The sequence below is a fragment of the Bos indicus x Bos taurus genome, chromosome 22 (genome assembly GCF_003369695.1).
Source record: "Bos indicus x Bos taurus breed Angus x Brahman F1 hybrid chromosome 22, Bos_hybrid_MaternalHap_v2.0, whole genome shotgun sequence".
In the NCBI taxonomy this organism is placed as follows: Eukaryota; Metazoa; Chordata; class Mammalia; order Artiodactyla; family Bovidae; genus Bos; species Bos indicus x Bos taurus.
The window spans coordinates 34,741,197-34,767,503 of record NC_040097.1 but is presented as its reverse complement, the minus strand read 5'-3'; the positions used below and the strand labels follow the sequence as shown (position 1 = coordinate 34,767,503).

General features: G+C 36.6%; 1 protein-coding gene across 11 annotated transcripts in view; it reads right to left on the bottom strand.

Moving 5' to 3' along the window:
- Positions 1–26,307, bottom strand: part of CHL1 (cell adhesion molecule L1 like) — a 224,732-nt gene that overhangs the window by 68,889 nt on the left and 129,536 nt on the right. For 6 of the 11 annotated variants that reach the window (XM_027522309.1, XM_027522314.1, XM_027522320.1 and 3 more), the window contains 6 exons: positions 24,523–24,628; positions 21,183–21,370; positions 6,234–6,356; positions 5,037–5,207; positions 4,024–4,071; positions 1,795–1,915 (listed from right to left, as the gene is read on the bottom strand). In XM_027522309.1, the coding sequence (XP_027378110.1) occupies positions 1,795–1,915; positions 4,024–4,071; positions 5,037–5,207; positions 6,234–6,356; positions 21,183–21,370; positions 24,523–24,628 (757 nt within the window). The remainder of the gene's footprint in view (positions 1–1,794; positions 1,916–4,023; positions 4,072–5,036; positions 5,208–6,233; positions 6,357–21,182; positions 21,371–24,522; positions 24,629–26,307) is intronic. The other 5 variants (XM_027522315.1, XM_027522317.1, XM_027522318.1 and 2 more) reach the window with 1 other exon arrangement.

Sequence of the window (26,307 nt, the reverse complement as noted above, 5' to 3'; positions counted from 1 at the left end):
AAAAATTTTACAATGTATCACATTCACCTGGAACAGAACTAGACCAGATAGGATTCTCAATCCAAATCCATGATGACTATGAAGAAAACCCTTCAGATGAACTTCTCTGACAAGGCCTTAGGAATCCTCAAGTCCCAAAGACAACACTTGCCAGTGCTCACTTTTTCTCTGTTGGTTCATGACGCTGCATTTTCTGAATGCACAGTCTATTTTATTGAAGACCATCCATGCAGTTGGCAGCCCACTCAAGAGATAAGTTATGGCATTTGTGGGAAACAGGAGAAAATAGTTGCTGACATGTTCTCCCTGCCCAAAGAGTCAACCAAGAATAGTGATGAACCTTGGAAGAATGCAATTTCTACCACTATAAACGCATATGAATAAGAGCAAAAATGCAGGCAGTTACCAACATGATCCAAATGAACCTGATGCTTTCATCTCCTCACATAATATAGAGATAAAAGTCCTGAACAGAGGCCATGTCATTGCACATCTAATTACTCTATGGCAATATACTTGGGCAGTTTAAGACAGATAAGCAACCTGAATATTTTGCAGGATGGAAAGAGAAATTTACAAAGCTTAGGGGTTATAAAACCATTAAAATCTGCTCTTTTGTTCACAGTCCAATTTAAAACCATTCATTCAGAATATACACTGAACAATGAATGAGTATGAATTTCAAATTCTAGTCCATGAACCAGATGACCAGCTATAAAAAGCCCTTAGTTTACAAACTGAGTACATAAACTCAGGTGCTAGGAAGGTGGGATGTATTTTCCCACAGTATTCCCAATGGCAGGGATTGGTATGTGGTGGTAAAGCAAGGTGATGATAGCAAAGAGACAATCTTGTATGATCAGGTATTAAATAAGATGATCCTTGTTTACACAGACTTATGATAGCTACTCAATAAGCATCACAATTTCAAGAGGTGACCAAGTGACGTCTTTTCTTGGAGGATTTGCAAAACTGTACTTTAGGTGTGAAAAAAAGTTTGGGTCATTGGTTCTGATGTGAAACTCTCTTAAATTGCATGATCTGGGACTTCTCTGGTGATCCAGTGGTTGAGAACCTGCCTGCCAATGCAGGAGACATGGGTTTGATCCCTGGTCCAGAAATATTTCACAATGTCACAGGACAATTACACTCATGTGTCACAACTATTGAGCCTGTGCTCGAGAGCCCGGCAACCACAACTGCTGGGCCCACATGTGTCACTACTGAAGCCCGTGTGCCTGGAGCCCATGCTCTGCCGCAGGAGAAGCCACTGCCCACACATGGTAGCTAGAGAAAGCCTGTGCACAGCAACAAAGACCCAGTGCAGACAAAAAAACCTTTAATTTAAATTGCATGATCTAGATCTGTTTGTGTGCAAAGGACAGGTGGGTAAAATAAGAGATCCACAGAACCTGGGGAAACATAACAAGCAGAAGCAGGACAAACAATACAGCAGAAAGACATAAACCTGGCACAACAGTGACGGGCTGACTCTTCACAACCTCGTGCTCTAAGGATGCACCCGCTGTTGACCGAGGTAAGGAGGGCACTGTCACTGCCGCCTCCATTCACACCTTCACCAACTGACAGAGCTATCTAATTATAAATCAATCTCGGTCACAGCCTGAAATCTGCAGAGAGAAGTGCAAATTACTTTCCCCAGAAATGTAGTAACAGGATTTCCTCTTCTAAAGAAATCATTTCTTAAAGATGCATGCAGGCACACTCTTCACTGCTACCTTATTCTTTACAGAACAGAATGGAAAAAGTCACGAACAGGGTCAAGTTACTCACAGGCCTTCAGCAAAACACTCGAGCAGCAGGGTGTCCCCTTTAAGGATGGTGACAAAAGACTCACTGCCACTTTCAGGAGGAGGCAACAATAGTCGGGGTTTTCTCTGCTTGATTGAATTTGCTACAGAACAGAACAGAAAAGACTCAGATTTTGTTCAAACTAAGAAACTCCGTTGGCACTCAATCCTTGCTAAAACATATTTAACCATATGGACCTGTGTGTGTGTGTGTGTATATTTACACACAGATTTTAATTTATTTTCACACATTTATTTCACATATATTTCACACATTTTAATATATTCCTATTTAAATAGATTCCACTCTTAGCAGGAAGCATGGGTTGCCCTTCAGATACATTACCTAGGTGCTGCATCAAGATTTATAAAGGTTACGATTCAAACCACATCTTCAAATTCAGAAGTTCAAACAGTGTTCAAGATAATTAGTTTCTTGATGAAAGCCTTAAGTTCACTGACAGTCAATAGCTTTATATTCCACATTTTAATCATACTTGGTCATGTTTGATGGCCTTGTGTATTTTTCTTGAATTGAATGTGCCTAAGTATCTGACAGGATTCCTCTTATAATACAGTTTCCTGGTCCCTACACCCAGGAAACTCTGATTCAAGAAGCCTGTAGTGCATACCAGGCATCTATGAATTTATCAATGAGGTGACTCTACTTTCAGTCTTATATCCTCAAAGACAAACACTGCTGTACAAAAAGATTTACAAGCCATCTCAGTAACTGGTGAGGAAATGTTCCATTTCTTATTTTCCTAAAGTGAAAGTCACTCAGTCCTGTCCGACTCTTTGCAATCCCATGGACTATACAGTCCATGGAATTCTCCAGGCCAGAATACTGGCGTGGGTAGCTGTTCCCTTCTCCAGGGGATCTTCCCAATCCAGGGATCGAACCCAGGTCTCCCGCATTGCAGGCAGATTCTTTACTGTCTGAGCCACTGGAGAAGCCCCTTTTTTCCTAAGAAGCCTTTCAAATACAATGGAAAATGGGGAAGCTTCCATTTTCGATGCAGATTCAGATTTCCATTCCAAGTGTTCACACAAATTATGTTTCACATCCAATGTCAATGTGATTTGATGTGATATGTGTAGTGTAGAGGTGAGGGCTGCTATCAGAGTAGAGGAATGAAAGGTACTGACAGCAGTGTGTACCTTGCCATAGCTTCCTTACAAGTGTTTGTTTTTTGAAAAATATGAACATGTATTATATGGTGTGATTTTTTTTTACACTTTTATATTGGAGCACAGCCTATTAACAATCGTGCAGTAGGTTCAGATAGACAGCAAAGGGACTCAGCCATACATAAACATGTATCCATTCTCCCCCAAACTCCCCTCCCATCCATGTGTAATGATTTTATTGAGTGCTGAAAAGATACAATATATGTTTCTGTTATTGACCTCAAAGGAAACGATGTTGCCTATATACACCTAATCAGTCCATTTTCAAACTGAGGGCACAGCAAGGAGAGCCCTCATCCAGCCCTGGTGATGTTATCAGTATATTAGATTACCAAAGTTATCATGGAGGGTTCATTGCTGGTGCCAGTTATAAAAGACATATTTGTTGCATTCAGACAAGTGATTCTTTTCTCTGTAGAAAAACTACTTACTATATAATTTGGTTAAATGTTCCATGGGCAAAAAAATTTTTTTAAATAATAAAAACCATTTCATAGACAAGTGAGCTTGGAAAATGCTGCAACTTATATTCTTTCTCACTGAATCACAATGGACAGTTGTGTAGTAAGTACTTCAAGAGGTCTAGAAAGGAAAAGAACCATTTGACTTTCTTACACTCAATGCTTTCTCTACTTCTCTTACACTCAACCATTGCTTTTTCCTTTCTTCATGTAACAGCTCTCTGCCAAACTGCTGATTAACCATAAGAGGCATTTTGGGAGATCCATAATAATTACTCCATGAAAAACATAATGCTATATATGTATATTTATTTACTTATGGTAATTATATCATTAAGTATATAGGTGTATTTATATAGTTCTGCATTCGTAAATAGTACCCCCTTTTACATACATTTAATGGGGATGGGAGAAAATAGAACCCTCTATGTTAACCTTTTCCTTACTAAGAGTACCAGTATATTAATAAACTCAGAAGGTATTAAAGTTCAAATTCTGAGATGACAATGAGCAACCACAGGTGAAAATAAATGTCAACATTCTACATGTCATCAACTTACCCTTGGAAATAATTTCTGTGGATGAACTCGAGTCATTAACATGCTTTACTGAAATAAAAAATGGAAGAAAAAACTCACAAACATAATGGTAGATGCTGACATCAAAACAATGAAAAGCCATAGTTTTCTCCTACAAAAATTACAAAATGAGGTATAAGCATACTTCACTAGAACAGCGCCTTTGGGAACATAGTTGAATAATATTTATGAAGAGCTTAATCTTGAGCTACCATAGATGAAATCCGAGTGGAAAGCACACAAATTAGAGCTCCATTAAAGACAACTAAGGTTGCTGAAGGATGCTATAGTGAAGCCCTGGCACAGAGAATCAACACACAACAAATTGATGAACCAAGTTATGAAAAAATTATGAACCACGTTAGACAATGGAATGGTCATGCCAACTTTTGACTCTACCAGAGCCAGTTATTCAGTCAATGAATTTCTGGAGATTATCTCTGCCCTTTGAATCTTGGTTATTTCTTTGACTAATAATGACAGTTTTCAAATTTAAGAACCCAGAATGCCATCTGCAGAATCAAGTAGGAAAAGAGAAGCAATTCAAATAACTTTGCCAATTGGGGAAATATAGAAAAGTTTGATGTGATAAAAATGATAATATTACTTCTTGTTATTTTTGACTCTGTTGTTTTCTCCTACATTTTCAGCCTTGCCAGTTTATCTGAAATCACAGAGATTCTGAGCCTGAGACTTGCTGAGAAAACCCTGGAATTTTGTTCTGTATTTCATACAAGGAAAATGACTCGACTCTCTAGTCATCAAGTGAAATACACTTGTCCTGTGAATTGAGATTTGATTTTCTGGCTGCAGGAGACAGAGCTACTGTTGATGTGCAGCTGCAGATGTCTCTTTCATCTGGAAGGAGTCTCTAGAGTTAAACTAAACAATGCTGGAAAATATCAACCCAGCTTTAACTGGCTTCAACCAGAATAAAATTACAGACACATTTGTCTTCCACATTCATGCTGGCACAATAAATTATTTCAACTTACAACTGTTAACTGTTAGCTTCATAGGCATTTTCTGCACAATAGTCCTCAATCTCGGGAATGCAGCAAAGCAACAGTAATCGTTCCGACTGTCCTTTTCCTCCACATTTGCGAAGTACAGATCTCCCTTTTGGCTCATGTATACTCTCTCATCTTGCTCAATGTGTTCTAATTCTGGAAGAGAAATATCTTTTCATTAAAAGGGGCAACTGTCCTTTATTATGCCTTGTCGCCTTTTTTTCATTATCCTTCCTTTCATATTATTTTATTTTTCATGTAGGCTCTTCCTATTCCTCCCAAGTCTGGTCTTATTATAGAAGTTATTAGTGAGTAAGAAGTAAAACACAAAAAAACAACAAGAAAATCATTGAGAGAGCGCTTATCACCATTAACTGAAGTACACTGATGGACAACTAGTCTGGGCATTCAACCTCTCCTGACCCTTTAGGATTCTACTTCTGTTCTATGGGTCTGCACTGACTTATTTGAAAACTAGTCCAAACAGATAATGGCCTAATTATTACTTTTATTATATTAGGATCATATTTGTTAAAAACAGATTTTCACAAAATTGTGTTTGAGATATTAATCCCTCTGCCATGATGCAGCCTAGTTAGGTTCTAGGATGGATGCAATCTGGAACTCTGGCTACAACCAAGAGTAGCTTCTTTTGCTTTCTTCCAAATCCTGTACGATTATTACTTTTCTCTATGGGTCACAATGAGAAAAGATTTAGATAGACCTGCTAAGGCACATGCCAGAAGTAGGGTTTACAAGAAGCTAGAATCCCAGTGCAAGAGCTGATGATAGCTTTTGGAAAATTAAACACAGAAGTTCATACTAATTTCTAATACTACTAATAATTTGTGCATCACTGTATTAAGTAAGTGCAACATATTAAAAGAGAAATATAAAGCCAGCAACACAGATACAAGCCATTCTCAACTTGACATACTGTATCGTATTAACAGACTCTACTCTTTCCAGATATGACAAAATCAAGACATATTCAGTGGCTTTCTAGTGCTTTCATGTATATTCAGAACTCAGAGCAGACTATAGATGGAAATAGTTTTTAAACTATACTTGATTTCACATCATAAGTTCATATTGATTTTGTATCCTTCATTTCCGTATGTCATTTGACACAATGAGTGAAATTAAAATGTCCCCTTATTGATAGAAAAGAACATTACTTACCAATATTCATCCAATAAATGTGTAAAGGTGGCAGGCCTTTGGGAGGGTTGCATGGAAGGACAATTGGATCACCTTCCTCCACTTCAAGAGGGTCGATTTTTTCTTTGGGAAATTTTGGAGCATCTGATATAAAAAATCATTTAAAGACACCGTTTAAAAATTTTAATATTACAAGTAATGCTTAATGTTACAAGTATTATCTTAAAGCATTCTTCTTGTAGAAATTGGAACATTTTTAGTAAATTCAACACCCTAAATCTTCTTGTCTATGACCTGCAGAGGAAAATACTGTTAACAATCTGTGCTGCATCGTTATACAACTTTAAAAATATTTCTGCATTCTGTAACTATAGATAACAAATAATTTTGCTTTGACATCAATAAGGCAACAATATGCTTGTGCATATTTCTCAGTGAAGAGGTATAAGCTCTGAGTCATAGGAGTTGCTCGTTTTAAGTTTTCATAGATTTGGTATCATTTTTTCCAAACATTGTGCTTTATTTTTAGGCAGATACTTATTTTCTGTCTTTTGCTTTATTCTGAAGCCCTTGAATGTAACTGGCAAATATTCCATTCAGATCATAATCAAACAAAATACACAATTCAAAGCCCACATGGGGAAAAAATGGTATGAATACAATGAAAAGCCAAACATGACCACTAGAAGTTGCAAAGAGAGCCATCCACATTGGAATCACTCCCAGTAAATAAAATTTTAAGTGAAATGAAATGGATGTAGGACAGGAGACTTTGCAGTATTTCAAAATACTGTTTCTTTCCCATGCTGGAATCAATGTCCTAAAAAAGGTCAATTCAATTACTGAGAATGTAAGTCACAACAGTGCAGAATTTGAAATACAATACCGAAGTTTGATATTTTATGAAGTTATTTATAAAATAGTTTTAAGAATATTCAAAATATATTCCACTTCAACATTATTTGTACATCTGCGCTATAGAATTACTTAGGGTTTGATAAATGAGAAAAGTCTTATATGAGGTATTTATAGCCTTCCTGACCTGATAGAATTTATTAGCAGTTTTCCATCTCTATATTTCATTCTTAAAATATGGCTCACAAAAGATTATTATTATTCCTGAGAGTCTAAAAATATATTCATTTACTGTCAATTTTCCTCTTGAGAAGCTTTGTGCCGTTCCCTTGCTCCTCACCCCCACCTCCTACTCTAACACCCCAGTGATTGAGGGAACTTGCTGACATTTCTTATCGATGCACCAGCTACAGTGAATTGCTTTTTGTCTAAATTCAAGGACCTTTCACGGCTTAACATCGCAGGAGGCAGGGTCTTTATTACACTGCCTTTGCCAGTTAAAAAGACAGGCGCTGGTGTGTGACAGTCCACAGTGGATTCCCTCGTGGTCTACTCATTCTAAGATTTCTCCTGGCAAGTCTGGAAATAAAATTTGAGACGGGAACCATCTTGGACATGAATTTAGTATATTTTCTGCAAAATGACTTGTATAACATTTGCTGTCAGTCAAAGCTAAGGCTCAATAGACATGAGTTTGAGCAAGCTCCCAGAGTTGGTGTTGGACAGGGAAGCCTGGCGTGCTGCAGACCATGGTGTTGCAAAGAGTGGGACATGACTGAGTGACTGAACTGAGCTATCTCGGAATCGTGCTTTTGCTCTAGGTAGAATGAAACTGGAGAATCCCATGGATGGAGGAGCCTGGTGAGCTGGACACGACTGAGTGACTTCCCTTTCACTTTTCACTTTCATGCATTGGAGAAGGAAATGGCAACCCACTCCAGTGTTCTTGCCTGGAGAATCCCAAGGACAGGGGAGCCTGGTGGGCTGCCGTCTAAGGGGTCGCACAGAGTCGGACACAACTGAAGCGACTTAGCAGCAGCAAAAGCAGCAGAATGAAACTTCCAACAAAAGATAGAAAAACATCTGAGTATACCCCCTACATGTACCTTGTTGATAAATTATCAATACCACCTATTTGGTAAAGCCTTAGCTTTACCAAACATTTGACAGCAAATGTTATACAAGTCATTTTGCAGAAATATACTTTATGCAAGTAAAGTGCAGTAATTTACAGAACTAGTATGTACCCTAAGCTTCAAATTCAAATCACTTGTTTAGCAAAACTCGCTCTAACTAAAGCTCAGTATTTATTGTTATTGAAGTTAGCAGTGTTGTTTGGTAGTTATTGAATCTATTTATCTGTTTATACTCAGATAATAGAAGCAAAAGACGAAGAGAAACAGATTAGGAAATGAAAGACGCATGTAATCCTGTTTTGCAACTAGCAAACTTTACAGTGCCAAGTATGAATACACAGTGCCCTGGGTGGTATCTATTGTAAAGTCGCTAATTAAGTTGTATAAAGCCCTAATTGGAGAGCTGCCTCTTTAGAAAAAATTTAATAATTCAAACAGATAGTATCACCAGTGAAGAACTATCATCCTTGTATTAATTAAATCTAGATTATAAAATTCTAATTACAAAAGTATAACTATGTTACTCAACTGGCTTCCAAGGCATTCATAATAAAAAAGATAAAATAAGATTTAGAAGTCTACCAAAGCCTTTATCACATACCATAAATCTGGAACAGCTTTAACCAAAGATGAAATTAATACCTGGAAACTGGGAAGAATATTTATATATTTAGTAATTTAAGGCCCAAGAGTAAACACTGTAAAGGATAAAAATCAGTCATGTTTTTTTTAGATCTTACTCTTTGACTTTCAAACTACATAGTAAATTTGATGCAAAGCAAAAAATTGAATATTATAACATTTACAGATAAATGTGAAATTTAATTATTATAACAACTGCAAGCATGACGTCTACCTCAATTCATTTTAAAAAATGACTCTTTAAAAATGACTCCCAATGAATTTTGCTAATTGTATTTCTCTGATGATAAACATTAGCATTGTTGAGTTTGAACAGATGCAATACTTTAAAAACATGAATCGTAAACAGTCATTTTTCTTTTGTGTGAGGCAACTACACTGCTGGAGCTCACCAACACATTTCAAATGAGTGCTCTATTAACACCAAAAACAAAGTCACTTAATTGTGTATCACTTAATTGTGACTATGAACATGGGTTTGGGTGGACTCTGGGAGTTGGTGATGGACAGAGAGGCCTGGCGTGCTGCGGTTCATGGGGTTGCAAAGAGTTGGACACGACTGAGCAACTGAACTGAACTGAACTAATTCTGACTAGACTTGACCATGGAATGGTGTCTTTGCAAAGGGATCAGCATCCACTTCTACATTAGCATCTACCTAAGTAGGATTTGAAGAATGTTTGGAAATCCCATAATATCAAGTCTAGATGAAGCCATAAACATTTAGTCCCTATCAGTCTACCTCATCAGAAAATCAAGCAAAGCATAGCACCCATCCCTTTACTACTTTTCAATCGGCTTCCACATTCATTATTCAGTGTAGCAGACAAACTTCTAGGAACAACTCCAAGGGCCCAATTCCCTAAAAACCCACCTGGCATGAAAAGCCTTTTGGAGAGACAAATTAGCTACATGCTAGTCTTCCTATTGAAGCTATCAACACACAGCAAACCTGCAAATACAAACTCTCTAGGGGCTCGATACTTGCGGTACTGACAATTAGTTTTGAAACCCATCATCTTAACTCTTTCAACTAATATACTAAAAAAAAATAACATCTTGTACTTGAAATACAGCAGACTTGTGAAAAACAATTTTTTTATCTACAGACTAGCCTATAAACGGCTCTGGCCTGGACACTAAAACTAACTGGCTCTTTTGCTTCAGACCACTATCCTTACTTTCTGTGCCCCCTTTTTACTTTTCTCTGGCATCTTAGAATCCTTTCAGTTCATCTCTCTGGGCTCCTCAAAAGCCTCCCTCAGAGGCTTGTCTTAAGGACATGTTGCACAGTCCCACATGGCAACCAACTTAACAGTAAAGAACTGGTAATGAAATGTCATCAGAGAAATTTAATGAAATACAAGTAATTCTGACTAACCACGTCAATGAAAAGGTACTGGTGACTTAACCATTACCAAGTTATTATCTTTGTTACCTATGGAGTATCTTTCTCTGATACCCAAAGAATAAAATCAACTCTCCATATATTCTCTATCTTTCTCTGAGTCTGAAAACCTATTGCCAAGGTTATTTTCAACAAAGAAGGATAATGCTTTTTAGCTCATCCAGAGGATGTGTTAACAGAATGATCAAAGCATAGGCAACACTGTGGAACATCAGATTATAAACATGTGCTCTGGAGCCAGCTGCTTAGGGCTGAATCCTGGCTTCATCCCTTACCATGTGACCTGAGCCTATTACTTAATGTGTTTCAGTTTCTTCATTCATAAAATGGAATTTGACATGACACCTAATTCATTGATTTGTGGCAAAGTTTAAATAAACTATTTCATATAAATCAATTAACATAGTGTCAGGCACTTAAAAATCACTCAGTATGTTGGCTCTTGTTCAAATATTTTCACTTTACATGGTAAACCCAGTCACATTGTATAGAGATGGGCAAAGGGACAAAGAGCTTTCCTTTGCTATTGTTTCTGATCTTTCATGTAGCCTATATCATAACAACTTCTACATTTTATTCAACTATTTGGAATTAACGTTATCAAAGAAAGTAGGGAGGGTGCCTGAGGGATGAAAGTCTGTATCTTATAAGAACCTATGGTTTGTTTAATGAATTATTCTGTCCCCCTTCCTATGCCAAAGAGCTTTATCTATTTTGACTTCTCACTTTGTTTACAGGACTGGCCTGGGGAGCTTTTGAGTGCTTTCCTTTTCCCTTGAATGTGCTCAGCAAATTGCTGACAGTCTGGCATCATTATCATGAATGCAAGCCACTGAGCTCACATGCTGTATCACCCTGAACTCCAGTTTCTGTCTGCAAAGAGATTTAATTGATTCCCATTTCCTGTAGAGTACCCTATTAACCCACTTACAAGTACAGAGAAATAGCACTGCCTTTCAGTCTATGAACTGGTAATGAATTCACACTAAGGAAGGACAACCAATGCAGTCCATTTCATTCTAGTCATTCACATACTGGGACGCATGAGAGCAAAATCCTCAGCCTTAATTAAACCTTTAAAACTCTAAATTGCACTCTCTACTGAACAAATTGATGCTCCTAAGGTTAGTTTGCATATATTAGTAGAAGAAACTAGCATATACCACCAGACCCCTACTTTTGCTATTCTACCCTTCCCAAATTAGAGCAGTAAATAGCCAAGATATGCCTTAAGGAAACTGACCTGAGGAATTCATACAAATGTAGAAACCCAGCACACTAGAAATTCTAGGTAGTTTCTATTGAAACAATATACAGATGATTTCACCCCTAAACCTGCTATTCCCTGCATTACTTTACGAGTAATGCATACTGCATTTTTACCTTTATTCATTCTTTTAATCTTTAGCCAGTAAATCAATCACTGATAATAAGAATTCACACAGCATTTATAAGACAATACAGAGAACAAAGAATAGGACAGGATGATATCATTCTCACCTTTAATATCCTGATCAATATATTTGACAGTCAAAGTCTCTTCCAAACAACAAAAAAAATGCTTTTAAAATTCCACAGAATTTACACATGGATGTTCCTAACATTACTGATTATTACTAATTTTTATTTTTATAATAGTCAAAGTTAGAAACAATCCAAATGGACATCAACTGGTGAATGGACAAACAAAATGTGGTATATCTGTATCATTATTATATGAATATTATTCAGCAATAAAAATGAACCAACTACTGATTTATCCTATAACATGAATGAATCACAAAATCAGGCTAAGTGGAAAGAAGCTAGATGGAAAAGATCACATATTGTATGATTTCATTTACATGAAATATTCAGAAAAAAACATTTCAAGAGGCAAGCATCAGACTGGCGACCACCTGGGCCTGGGCATGGGGACAGAGAGCACCTAATCTTTCAGGGATGAGGGAAATGCTCTAATACTGGCTTCTAATGATAGTTGAACTGAAAATTTTTATGATAAAAGGAACCACTGTGTACATAAGCTGGTAAAATTTATGATGTGTAAATAATACACAGAATCTATAAGAAAAATTAGTATAGGCTAAAGTTATGACCAACCTAGATAGCATATTGAAAAGCAAAGACATTACTTTGCCAACAAAGGCCCGTCTAGTCAAAGCTATGGTTTTTCCAGTGGTCATGTATGGATGTGAGATTTGGACTGTGAAGAAAGCTGAGCACCGAAGAACTGATGCTTTTGAACTGTGGTGTTGGAGAAGACTCTTGAGAGTCCCTTGGACTGCAAGGAGATCCAACCAGTCCATCCTAAAGGAAATCTGTCCTAAATATTCATTGAAAGGACTGATGCTGAAGCCGAAACTCCAATATTTTGGCCATTTCATGCAAAGAGTTGACTCACTGGAAAAGACCCTGATACTGGGAGGGATTGGGGGCAGGAGGAGAAGGGGATGAGAGAGGATGAGATGGCTGGATGGCATCACCAACTCGATGGACATGAGTTTGAGTGAACTCCAGGAGTTGGTGATGGACAGGCAGGCCTGGCGTGCTGCAATTCATGGGGTCGCAAAGAGCTGGACAGGGCTGAGCGACTGAACTGAACTGAAGATAGACTAAGAATGTTAAGTGGAGAAGGCTGATCTGTGCCCTCAAGGATAAATAAAACTGAACAGCCAAAACGGAATTATTCACAGCTTCATTCTAACTTCACTGATATCTGTCATAATGAAGGCAACAAAATAGCGTACCTTCTCTCCAGACTCACTGACCACACCCACAGGATTTCAGTTTCTTGGCTACAGTCTTTCCTTTGTTCACTGCTGTATCTCAAATTACTAGAAAAGTGTCTGACACATGAAGGGAGTTTAATGAAGATCTGTTGAATAATTCACGGCCTAACTTACCATGCCATATCTTGGAAAATCCATTCAGTTGAATGATTTTCTCCATATTTGAAAAGAGTACATTGTATTTGGTTGTTTGCTTTTTTTTTATGCTTTCTTTTCCTGGCAAAGTCAACTGCAATTTTGTTAAAAGTAGATAACTAAACACAATGTATAAATTGTTCTGTCTGTAAGGGGTAATGACCAGATTTTCAGCTACTGTACCTATGTTGAAACTTACAATCTAGCCTTTAAGTTTGTTCTAAAGAAAAGTTTAAGAAATGAGAGTTAAAACTTTAAAGTTTTACAAACTTTAAAACTCATATCACAGAGTGTAATATAAATGAAGAATCAATTCTCTACACCTTAAGAGAAGAATCAATTGATAAAACTTGTAGGAAGCCTTAAATGGTCTCTGAATTATAAACTCCTAAGAATTGGGCTGATGGTCCTATTCAACATATAAATAATTGCAGAAAGGTGTTAGATGATGAAGTAATTTTAGGAGGAGCTGGAAACGATGCATGAGAAACCTGATTTACTTTCCTCTTTTCTACAGCAGCAGAAAAAATGGCGCAATTATCCACTACATAGCTCAGACTCAACTCTCATCTCTTAATTACAATACTAGCCAATTCCAGTACCCTTACATTGTTCATGCTTTCACTTGGTCTGCTTTGATAATGACAGAAAACATTTTCTTTTCAAAATCCTTTAATTGCAGAACCTTATACTAAAATGTGCCATTTCTCTGCTATAGGTCTAGCAACTGCCTGTTCCTTTGTGTCTCCATAGCAACCACTAGAATTCAGGTTAGGAATCACCCTAATGCCTTGTCTTGTACAATGATTTTTTTATATCTTCCTTTCCTCTCCCTGTCTCCTAGTTCCTCATCTTATTTCAGTTAATTATATATTTATCTATATTATACACTATATTATAGTTTATAATAATATAATCTGTAATATAGAACTATAACTATAGCTGTATAGTTAGTTATATCTATGTGATTTTATGATTCTCAATTAGTTTTCTGACCCAGAATTCATGAACATTCCCTACCGTCATTTTAAACCCAAACTCCAGAGGCAAATTTTCAAGTCTGGATGTCACTACTCTGCCCACTACTATGCTCTAACATCACACTTAATAATTCAGTATGCCTAAGACAAATCAGTATGCTACATACTAATTAGTTTTGTATATGTAAAGAAAAGAATAAAAAGAATGAAATGCAACACTCTTTACCCACCACCCATTGTAAGAGAAACATAAAAGCACCGTCACCTTTCTATCTGGTGTAGATCCTACCTATTCCACATCCCGTTAGAGGTAACTACCATCCTAAATTTTGTTTTCAACATTCTCTTGTTCTACACTATGATTTTACCACATGAAATGATAATCCTAAACAATATTCATTTTTACATATAGTGACCTTATATAAATGAAACCACACTTTATGTTTCTTTTAGAGATTTGCTTTCATTGTTCAACACATCTCTAAGGTTCATCAGTCTTCACTGCTGAGTAATTTTTGTATGAATATGCCACAATTATTTCATTATATCACAAATGAACTTGTGTTTTTGGTCAGTATATTTCTAAAACACAAGCAATGCTGCCACAGCTATTCCTGGTGCTCACAGGTAAGGGGCACGTGCACATGAGCAAAGAGGAGGAATTTCTGGGTCACTGGTGAGAGTATCTTTAACTAAGTAGGCAGTGACCAACATCCTCCACAGTCCAAGCAGTAAACTGGACTCTCCACAGTGGATACCTGTTATGCCGGCTGCAAAGTCCCACCTAAAACTGCTACTTTCAGACTCTGTTGTATTTCCCAATTTGCAGGAATCAAATGCTTTTATTATTTAGGTTACCACAGATCTATTTCTGATTACTAATTAAGCATATTTTTATATTTGTATTGCCCATTGCAATCTGAGGTGCAAGTTTATATCTTTTGCCACTTCCTTTTTTGCTCTTCACTTGGTGGTGGTGGTTTAGTCGCTAAGTTGTGTCTGACTCTTTGCGACCCCATGGACGATAGCCTGCCAGGCTCCTCTGTCCATGGGATTCTCCAGGCAAGAATACTGGACTGGGTTGCCATTTCCTTCTCCAACTTCGGTTCAGTCGCTCAGTCGTGTCCGACTCTTTGCAACCCCATGAACTGCAGCACTCCAAGCCTCCCTGTCCATCACCAACTCCTGGAGTCCACCCAAGCCCATGTCCATCGAGTCTGTGACACTATCCAACCATGTCATCCTCTGTCGTCCCCTTCTCCTGCCCTCAATCCTTCCCAGCATCAGGGTCTTTTCTCCAACTTAGAGATCTATAAAATTATTTATAAACACATTAATATCATCTTCAGTTATATTCATTGGTAATGTTTTCTTTTTGGATTTTTTTAATACCCATTTCTCAACTGTATTTTGGTCATATTCACTTCATAGCTAATGTATCATCAAATACTGAAAAACACTCTGCAGTTTCAGGTATAATGCTCTATACACGCTGATTAGCTAGAGCTTGTGATTGGGTTCTTTAAATTCTCCATACACCTTTCTATTACATATGCCTCGTACATTAATCTCCAGGGAGCCTTTATAAAATAAAGTCTATTTTGATTGATAATAGAGCCATATGTACTTTTCTTTTGAACGTATTTATTCAAGATATCTATTTATCTATTAAAAAGATGGAATATCTTTTCCCCCTTGTAGTTTCAACAATTCTATTTTCTCATGATTTAGATGTGTAATGTGGTAAATAGCTTATAACTTTTTAAATTTTGGAGCACTTAGTTTATTTACTTTCATCTTTAATTAATTATATATTTAGATTAGAAAAGGCAGAGGAACCAGAGATCAATTGCCAACATCCGCTAGATCATGGAAAAAGCAAGAGAGTTCCAGAAAAACATCTATTTCTGCTTTATTGACTATGCCAAAGCCTTTGACTGTGTGGATCACAATAAACTGTGGAAAATTCTGAAAGAGATGGGAGACCACCTGACCTGCCTCTTGAGAAACCTGTATGCAGGTCAGGAAGCAACAGTTAGAACTGGACATGGAACAACAGACTGGTTCCAAATAGGAAAAGGAGTACGTCAAGGCTGTATATTATTACCCTGCTTATTTAACTTCTATGCAAAGTACATCATGAGAAACGCTGGGCTGGAAGAAGCACAAGCTGGAATCAAGATTGGGGGGGTACCATTTCACGCCAGTCAGAATGGCTGCGATCCAAAAGTCTACAAGTAATAAATGCTGGAGAGGATGTGGAGAAAAGGGAACCCTCTTACACTGTTGGTGGGAATGCAAACTAGTACAGCCACTATGGAGAACATTGTGGAGATTCCTTAAAAAACTGGAAATAGAACTGCCTTATGATCCAGCAATCCCACTGTGGGCATACACACTAAGGAAACCAGAAGGGAAAGAGACACGTGTACCCCAATGTTCATCGCAGCACTGTTTATAATAGCCAGGACATGGAAGCAGCCTAGATGTCCATCAGCAGATGAATGGATAAGAAAGCTATGGTACATATACACAATGGAGTATTACTCAGCCATTAAAAAGAATACATTTGAATCAGTTCTAATGAGGTGGATGAAACTTGAGCCTATTATACAGAGTGAAGTAAGCCAGAAGGAAAAACACCAATACAGTATACTAATGCATATATATGGAATTTAGAAAGATGGTAACGATAACCCTGTATACGAGACAGCAAAAGAGACACTGATGTATAGAACAGGCTTATGGACTCTGTGGGAGAGGGAGAGGGTGGGAAAATTTGGGAGAAAAAAAAAAAAAAAGACCATATGTATTGTACTATGTAGTTCTCCAAAGAGCATTGACAACGTATATATTTCTGTATAACTATTTCCTATAGTATATTAATTGTGCCAGTGGTGTGATATACTTGACTTATGACTGTGAAATCAAAAAAGTTTATATTTAAGTGAATGAGTCTGCTACTATATAATGTTTTACATAATTAAAATAAATTTCCATGTGTATGTAAAAAAAAAGACATTAATTTAGATGTATTATGAACATTTTGTGGATTTTTATCCTTTTTCTTTTACAGATATACATTGTTAATAGTTACAGATGAAATTATGCAATTAAAAAAAAAGAGACACTGATGTATAGAACAGTCTTTTGGACTCTGAGGGAGAGGGTGGGATGATTTGGGAGAATGGCATTGATATATGTACAATATCATATATGAAATGAGTCGCCAGTCCAGGTTCGATGCACGATACTGGATGCTTGGGGCTGGTGCACTGGGATGACCCAGAGGGATGGTATGGGGAGGGAGGAGGGTTCAGGATGGGGAACACATGTATGCCTGTGGCCGATTCATTTTGATGTATGGCAGAACCAATACAATATTGTAAAGTTTAAAAATAAAATTAAATTAAAAAAAAGATTGGGGGGAGAAATATCAATAACCTCAGATATGCAGATGACACCACCCTTATGGCAGAAAGTGAAGAGGAACTAAAAAGCCTTTGATGAAAGTGAAAGTGGAGTGTGAAAAAGTTGGCTTAAAGCTCAACATTCAGAAAACAAAGATCATGGCATCTGGTCCCATCACTTCATGGGAAATAGATGGGGAAACAGTGGAAAGAGTGTCAGACTTTATTTTTTGGGGCTCCAAAATCATTGCAGAATTTGCAGTAATTTGCAAAATTACTCCATGGAAGGAACGTTATGACCAACCTAGACAGCACATTGAAAAGCAGAGACATTACTTTGCCAACAAAGGTCTGTCTAGTCAAGGCTATTGTTTTTCCAGTGGTCATGTATGGATGTGAGAGTTGGACTGTGAAGAAAGCTGAGCGCCAAAAGAATTGATGCTTTTGAACTGTGGTGTTGGAGAAGGCTCTTGAGAGTCCCTTGGACTGCAAGGAGATCCAACCAGTCTATTCTGAAGGAGATCAGCCCTGGGATTTCTTTGGAAGGAATGATGCTAAAGCTGAAACTCCAGTACTTTGGCCACCTCATGCGAAGAGTTGACCAATTGGAAAATGGTCTGATGCTGGGAGGGATTGGGGGCAGGAGGAGAAGGGGACAGAGGATGAGATGGCTGGATGGCCTCACTGACTCGATGGACGTGAGTCTGGGTGAACTCCGGAAGTTGGTGATGGACAGGGAGGCCTGGCGTGCTGCGATTCACGGGGTTGCAAAGATTCCGACATGACTGAGTGACTGAACTGAACTGAAGTTTAGATTTATTTCTAAGTTTTTTTTCTCTTCTCTCTTGCCTTTTTCTTTTTCTTCTTGATACCAGAGTGTGGAAATCACTCATATTTTGTTCTATATGTATACTGTAACTATTCTATATATTTTAAGACAGATACTTGTTAAGGTTTTAAATTTGAGTTATAGTCTCTTCTCTAGAACAATACAGAAAACTTAAAAAAATTTAAACCCAGTTTCCTGTTCCAACTTTAAGGATAACACACATGTTTTTAATTATTTGTTCTCCCCAGGTTTGTGTACATTCTAATCCCCCAGCATAAGGTGTCCATATCCTGAAAGGTCTAGAACTCTGCAAGAAGAAATTGCACAATAGAACCTCTTGGCAGTTTTATATCTAAGAATTTTTTTCTTTAAAGCCTTTGGTTAGAATCAAGTAGTGTTGGATACCTTAAAATTCAGGAAAATAAATGACCAAATGTGAAAGTCAGTCATCAGAGATCCCATGCTACAGAAATCAGATCTGGTAATAAAGAAGTTGCTTACTCTTGGGGGTAATTATTGATAAATAACAGCTTTCATGGTAAGGGAGCTTGTAGTTTTCCATGGTTATGATCTATGGAAGATATCACTAACCTATACTAATATCACTGAGCACTCATACTGAGGTTAGGTGGGGCTACGCCGTTTGTTTTGCCCCCCCAACAAGGTGAGTAGAAGCTGCCTGTGTGACTTCTTGTGGGAAGCAGTGTTCTATACCCCCACACTCTGACCCAGATGGTCCAAGTCTCACATGGTGCAGAGATAGGATGATGGTATATCCATCAGTTAGCATCTCTGAAAAGCTACATGGAGAACAGTTGCTCTGAAGAGCTGCCAGAACTACAGCAAACTGCCTCATCAAGGAACAACCCTGTATTAACACAAAGGCTTGGGGATTACTTGTGACTGCAGCATAACCTAGCCAAATCTAACTAATATATTTAACTTCACTGGATGAAGCAAAACAAATACTATTTTTCCTCATGTTACATGTATTATTAGTGACACAGCAAGAGTATGTTGCTTTCATGGTCATCAACTTCTAAATATCAAAACCTGGAAGATAATTTCCCCTATAAATAAAATATAAGGCAATTATAAGATGATTAAATTAATAATCTTATTTCATTGCAGCCTAGTATAACTCCTACTGCTGCTGCTGCTAAGTCGCTTCAGTCGTGTCCGACTCTGTGTGACCCCATAGACAGCAGCCCATTAGTCTCCTCTGCCCCTGAGATTCTCCAGGCAAGAATATTGGAGTGGGTTGCCATTTCCTTCCCCAATGCATGAAAGTAAAATGTGAAAGTCAAGTCACTCAGTCGTGTCTGACTCTTAGCGACCCCATGGACTGCAGCCTACCAGGCTCCTCCGTCCATAGATTTTCCAGGCAAGAGTACTGGAGTGGGGTGCTGCGGGGAGCGAGCTCTGCCCGTGGCAAAGGTCATGAGGAAGGAGGCTTGGCATACGCAAAGGCGGGATCAAGCCTCAGGAGTCTCCCTGGAAATTCTCGAGCATCTACCCCCAAAACCAGAGTCTGCCTACTTTCTGCTTTGTGCTTTCACCTACACCTCTGACTTTACGGGGGGCTGTCCCCCACTACCTCTCTCTGAAAAAAGAGTTAGCTTACAGCTCCAGTTAATAATTCCTGGGTGTGACAGTGTTTCAACCTACAAACTCCTTTGGAAGTCCTCTAGCCTGCCTGAATAGGTTTTTCCGGCCACATGTGATTGCTCAGAGCCTCCCAACTGTGAGAGGCATGAGATGTTCTAAACTGTCTAAATACAGATTCCTTTGAGCAGTTAAAAGATTGATTAGAAATTGTATTGGTGAAGGGATTTTCACTTGTTGGGCCAATGTTTGCTGCTAAGTCTCCATATCCCTTACCTGCTGTGTCCCTGGCAGTGTATTGATTAATATAATTGGTGTAAATAGTAGCTTTAATGTTTGTAACCTGGGACCCTTGAGTTAATTCTTTTTCTTGTTATAGCTCACTACACCTTTGCTCTGTAGGAATGCAACTTTATCTAATGCTTTTGAAGGGTGGCGCTTATCACCTTTAGAGAAAAATAAGTTTTCTGAAGAAAGGGTCTTAAAATGTTAACAGGCCTCTGGGCCAGAAGATGATGCAAATCACCTAAACTTTTGCATATGATAAGTTTGCAGGAAGAAAGCCTGGCTTGCTGCATGACTCTACCCCTTCCCCCATTATCCTCTATGCATAACTTAAGGTATAAAAACTACTTTGGAAAATAAAGTGCGGGCCTTGTTCACCGAAACTTGGTCTCCCCATGTCGTTCTTTCTCTTACCTTCTGGCTGAATTATTCAGCCTCTTTTCTCCACTGAATTTCCTCACTGAGCTATCCTTATTCTATTACTCTTTATATCCTTAATTAACGTTTAATTAAGCAGTTGTTTCCTGATCCTCGCCGACGCCGTCCCCGCTTCCAATTCCCTGGATCCACCGGGGCTGGACCCCGGCAGGGTGCCATTGCCTTCTCCGATAACTCCTACTAAACTTCACTGAAATATTAAATGAAATCTCCTCTGTAATACTTATTGTTGCTGCTGCTGTTTAGATGCTAAGCTGTGTATGACTCTTTTGCAACCCCATGGACTGTAGCCCAGACAGATTCCTCTCTCCATGGAATTCTCCAGGCAAGAATACTGGAGTGGGTTGCCATTTCCTTCTCTAGGGGATCTTCCCCAACCAGGGATTGAACCCACGTCTCCTGCATTGGCAAGCAGATTCTTTACCACTGAGCCACCTGGGAAGCACCGCAATACTTACTAGGAACTATAAACTCGATTTCTTCTGACATAGCAATCCCCAGCTTATTAGAAGCAAAGCAGCGGTATTTTCCTTGAAAGTGAGATATGTGCCCATCATTTGGTATCCTGAAAGTCCCCCCATTGTTAGATACAATTATCCGAGGGTCAGAGAGATTAAAAGGCTTGTCATCCTTATTCCACAAGAATCTGTAAGATAAAACTAAAGTTAGCAACCCTGAAAAAAATCATAACTTATTTACAAACAAATATACAGAAATAAGAAAACCGAGACATTTTAAAATAAAAAGTATATAATACATCTATTTAACTGAATATAACAATACAAAAAAGGTATCTAAAATAATCTGAGAAATCTTATAAACTGCTATAGACTTAATGTTTATGTCTCCCTAAAATTCGTATGTTGAAGTCTATTTCCCAATGTATTGTAATAGTATTTGAGGGTAGGGCCTTGGAGAGGTGTTTATGTCATGAGGGTGAAGTCCTCACAAATGGGATTGCGGTCCTTATAAAAGAGATCCCATTCTTGCTCCCTTCTGCCATGTGAGGTTACAAGAAGATGACTGGCTGTGAACACCAAGCAGGTCATCACCAGACACCAAAGCTGCCGGTGATACTAAATCTGTCAGTGACTTGGTCTTGGTCTTCTCACCACCAGAGCTGTGAGAAATGTGTGTCTGTTGTTTAAGCCATTCAGTCTGTGATATTTTTATTGTAGCAGCCAGAACTGACTGAGACACAAGCCATGAAAAAGCTGTGACAATTGGAAGGGGAAAAAAAGATAAGTTTCATTCTGTTCTTTTAAAATTAAAGATATATTTTAAAACTTATCCAGTTGAAAAGATAATGTAGGATCTTTACTAATATTTCAGACATTACAGTATTTGGAGACTAAAAAATATAAATATATAATATGTCCGTGTGTGTGTGTGTGTGTGTCTGTGTGTGTGTGTATTTGAGAAGAGCTCACTCAAAATTCAAAAACACACAAGCAATTATTATCAAATTGGGTTATATAGTCTATCAATATTTTTAGACATATTTGTAACATAATTGAGACCATAATGAATGTATAATTTTTCCATTTAAGTTTTTCCAATTATTACAATGCTCTAAAGATAGATTTTATGACTACATTATCTTCTGACTTATGGCTCCTAATTAATTTCCCTAACCATTTTCACTTTTTCTCTTTTATGAACAATATTGTTACAAAAATTCTACGTATTTATTTTGGGTGGTAATTTCCCAAATATTTTATTATGGTAATTCCTTAAAAGTGAGATTGATAAACCCATAAGAAATATTTCATCACTTTTGATAAGCACTGAAGAATTATATTCCAGAAAAAACATAGACAATTTAATTCCCACTTCCATATGTAACAGTGTCCGTTCTATGGACATGGTTATAAAAAGTTTTTTGTTTTTTTTTAATCTTTAAAAATCTAATAGGTATATAGTGACTTCCCAATTAGATTTTATTTTATATATTAATAATGCACACCAATGTGAATATGCTCCAGGATGACATAGTCTTATATAACCTGACGCTTGTTCAAAAAGAATAGCAAAATCTTATAAGACACAATTTTCTTAGGAGCATGCCTGTCTCCTGACAACTTCTCTTACTTCTTTTCTCTCTGCATCTTTCATATTTTTTTGGTTTTAGGTGCAAATAACATATAGAATCTTTTCTTTAAAATTCTAATACCTTGAACTGGGATAACTGTGTATATTCAAAATTAAACATTTCCAACTTGTGCCATGCTGTATCTTTTCATTCATTCAAGGTTTCTTTACTCCTCCTACCCAGTATACATGCTACATAATTGATGCTACATAGTTTTTGCTATCACTCTTGGTGATGACATTGCTGTTACTAACAAATGGAATTTCTGGATTTGTTCCTTTGACTATTATGATGGGATTTTTTTTCTTTGTTTTCTAATTATTTTCTATTTTATATAATAAGGTATGTAATTACACCTTTAAAAAAAGAAAAATTAACCAATTTCATATGTATAAAATTTTCTTTTTGTCCATTGAATTTTATTGAGTTTTCAGATAGAATATCAATTATCTAATAAAGATAATAATAATACAGTATTAAATATTCTTTCAGTATCTATAGTCATTAAAAAAATTCCTACACAACTGTATTAGATATGACTTGAGAAGAATAAATAGTGCTAATAGCAGATACTCTATTCATGATTCTGAATTAGTACTTCATAATTAAACTTGATACTGGATATTGACATGATAAATATAACTCATCATTAATCATCCCCCATGATTGTATGGTGCATCTCTTGATATAATCAAGTTAACCAATATTTATATATAATAATATTGATTGATCCATATTTGCAGTAATTAATACATTCTCCTTCATTCCATTATAATTTATCCATATTCACATATATGAATTATATTATAGTTGGTAAAAGACAGAAAAGTGACAATTAAGAATGCCAATAATTTTTGGTAAAAGACAGAAAAATGACAATTAAGAATGCCAATAATTTTTAAAATATCAAATTATCAGGAAATAAAAATGTTATTCACAACACAATTTAAAATAATTAATTTCCATTCTTTCATCCTTAGTGGATGTAAAATGATCAGGTAAATCAATGAAAGTCTGTAGGTTTGCTTCTCATTCTAGAATCATTTAGAACTTTAAACTCTTGAATTCTCTTCATATCTTTTTCCTCTTTAATTTCAGTACTCACACAGTTCTTTCTCTCCAAACTAGTATGTACTTAGAAAAAACTTTCAGAGATTATTATTACCTATAGTAACAATTTTTTCATTAATAATAAAATACTAGATAAAATATACCATTTCATTTTTATTTTGCCATCTGAGTTAACATCTCTATAACAAAGTTAAGAATATCAAGTAACAACCTATTCACTGAATATATGTGTCACAGTTAAGACATGCAATAATAAATATGTATAGAATAACATTTATAAATATATTAACTTTGGTTTAATAAATGCCACCTTTCAATAAATAGAATCAAGTATTTTCTGTTATCTATCTAGCTTGTTCACTCATAAATAATCGGTGCATGTTTCCACAATGCCAAAGCCTATGCTAAATATTTAACATAAGATGATTTATGATAAAAATAATTTTAACTGGCAAAAGAACATGCATAGAATAACAAAGCTTTGTTTTTATAGACATAGCTATCATTCACTTGGAAATTTTTACTTTCAATAATGTGCAGATTTATAGTCCAATAAGCTTATAAAGATAGAGTAAAATTTAGTGTAAAGGATTGTATACTTTTAAACAACTACTTAGTTTGAAAACAATACTCACTTTGGTTCTGGATTTCCTTTAGCTACACATTCAATTTGAAAATACTCATCAAAAGGAAAGGCAACTTGCACTGTTGACTGCTTCACGATTGTTGGAACCTGTTGAACTAAATATTAAAATAAGTATTTAAATAATGTGCTCTCCAAAAACTGGTTGAAGTTAGTCTAGCTACAACAAAAATAATTTAAACACACTTTCTGTATTAGTAAGTACAACTAGAGAACAAATCTGACTTCCTCTTTGCAAAATGTAGTTAGCTCTAGGGAATATACTTCACTGCATCCATTTATGTTGTCATATATTTTTATAAACCCACAGTAATGTAACACTATAATTTTAAAACACCCAAGTTTATATTGGCATTTCATCTATGTTGATGTGTTTATGCATTTATACTTGGTTTGGTCATTGACAATTGACAATATTTGGTCACTGACCATATTTGATAACATACCTAATAATTTTATTTTTGGAAATTGGACTATTTCTTCATTCCTTAAGTGTATAGATTTTTTCCTTTATTGAATTAGTTACCTGTGATAAATTTCTAGGCATGGATACAAATGGTAATGACCCTGGATAAATGTAAACATGTCTAAGGATATTTACCACAAACAACCTATGAGTATAGTGGTTTCCCACAGTCATGCCACGAATGAATAACAGCGTTTTTAAAATGATGAAGCATTTTGCTGCTGCTGCTGCTGCTAAGTCACTTCAGTCGTGTCTGACTGTGCGACCCCAGAGACGGCAGCCCACCGGGCTCCCCTCTCCCTGGGATTCTCCTAATCATTACCAAAAAATAACCCCCTCCTCTTTATTTTTATTTCCATTTATTGATTTTGTTATATTTCCCCTGAGCTTGATTTTTATTTGTCACTTCTCATTTATAAATTTTTTAATATATTTTGCCACCTTGGGAGCTTGAGGGTATTCTCCTCCTTATAGAATTTAACACTAATGATTGTTAGGATAAAAATAATAGCTAATATATAATAGTTTCTTTAAAGAGGATTCCTCAAATTCAGAAATTCCTTTATCTTGTTGATAATTTTTTTTTCTTTTTGACATGTTAAATACCTTCCAGACAAATTTAAAAAGTAGAGGATAGCTTTGTATTTCACCCATTTAAGCAGAGGGATGGCATTTTGAGAATTATGACCATAAAATAAATGTTCTAATGCTGAAGATTCAAACTTGGATTAAGTTTTAAAACAGGACACCAATCATGATATACATTAAAAATCTGTCATGGAACATTCAATAGCTTTCAAAGGAAGACACTACAATTTTAGCACATTTATAACAAGCTCTGTAAGAAAACAGGATTGACTTCCTAAGAAAGTATAAATGGTTCAGTAGCTGAAATCTGACTTTGGCAAATAGGCTCTAAGAAAGCATTTTCTAAGTGTGACACACACAGGTGGTATTCCACAGTGGATACAAAGAGGCCCCAAACTCTGTGACCCTAAGCCAGGCCCAGAGCCACACTCTACTTTTCTCATTTGTAAAATTAGAGACTCAAGCCAAGTAAACAGACTTTTTGGTCACTGGATCCCTTTGCATTCTTAAATATTATATCTTCAAGTGGTTTTGTAAAGGTAGGTTGTATTTAACAATATTTACCATATTAGAATTAAAAGTGAAAAATCTTCTAAATATTTATTCACTTAAAACAATCCTATTACTCGTTAAAGTAAATAACATTTTATCAAAAATACTGAATATAGTGAGAAAAGTGGCATTGTTTTACATTATTACAAATCTCTGATATGTTAATGGACA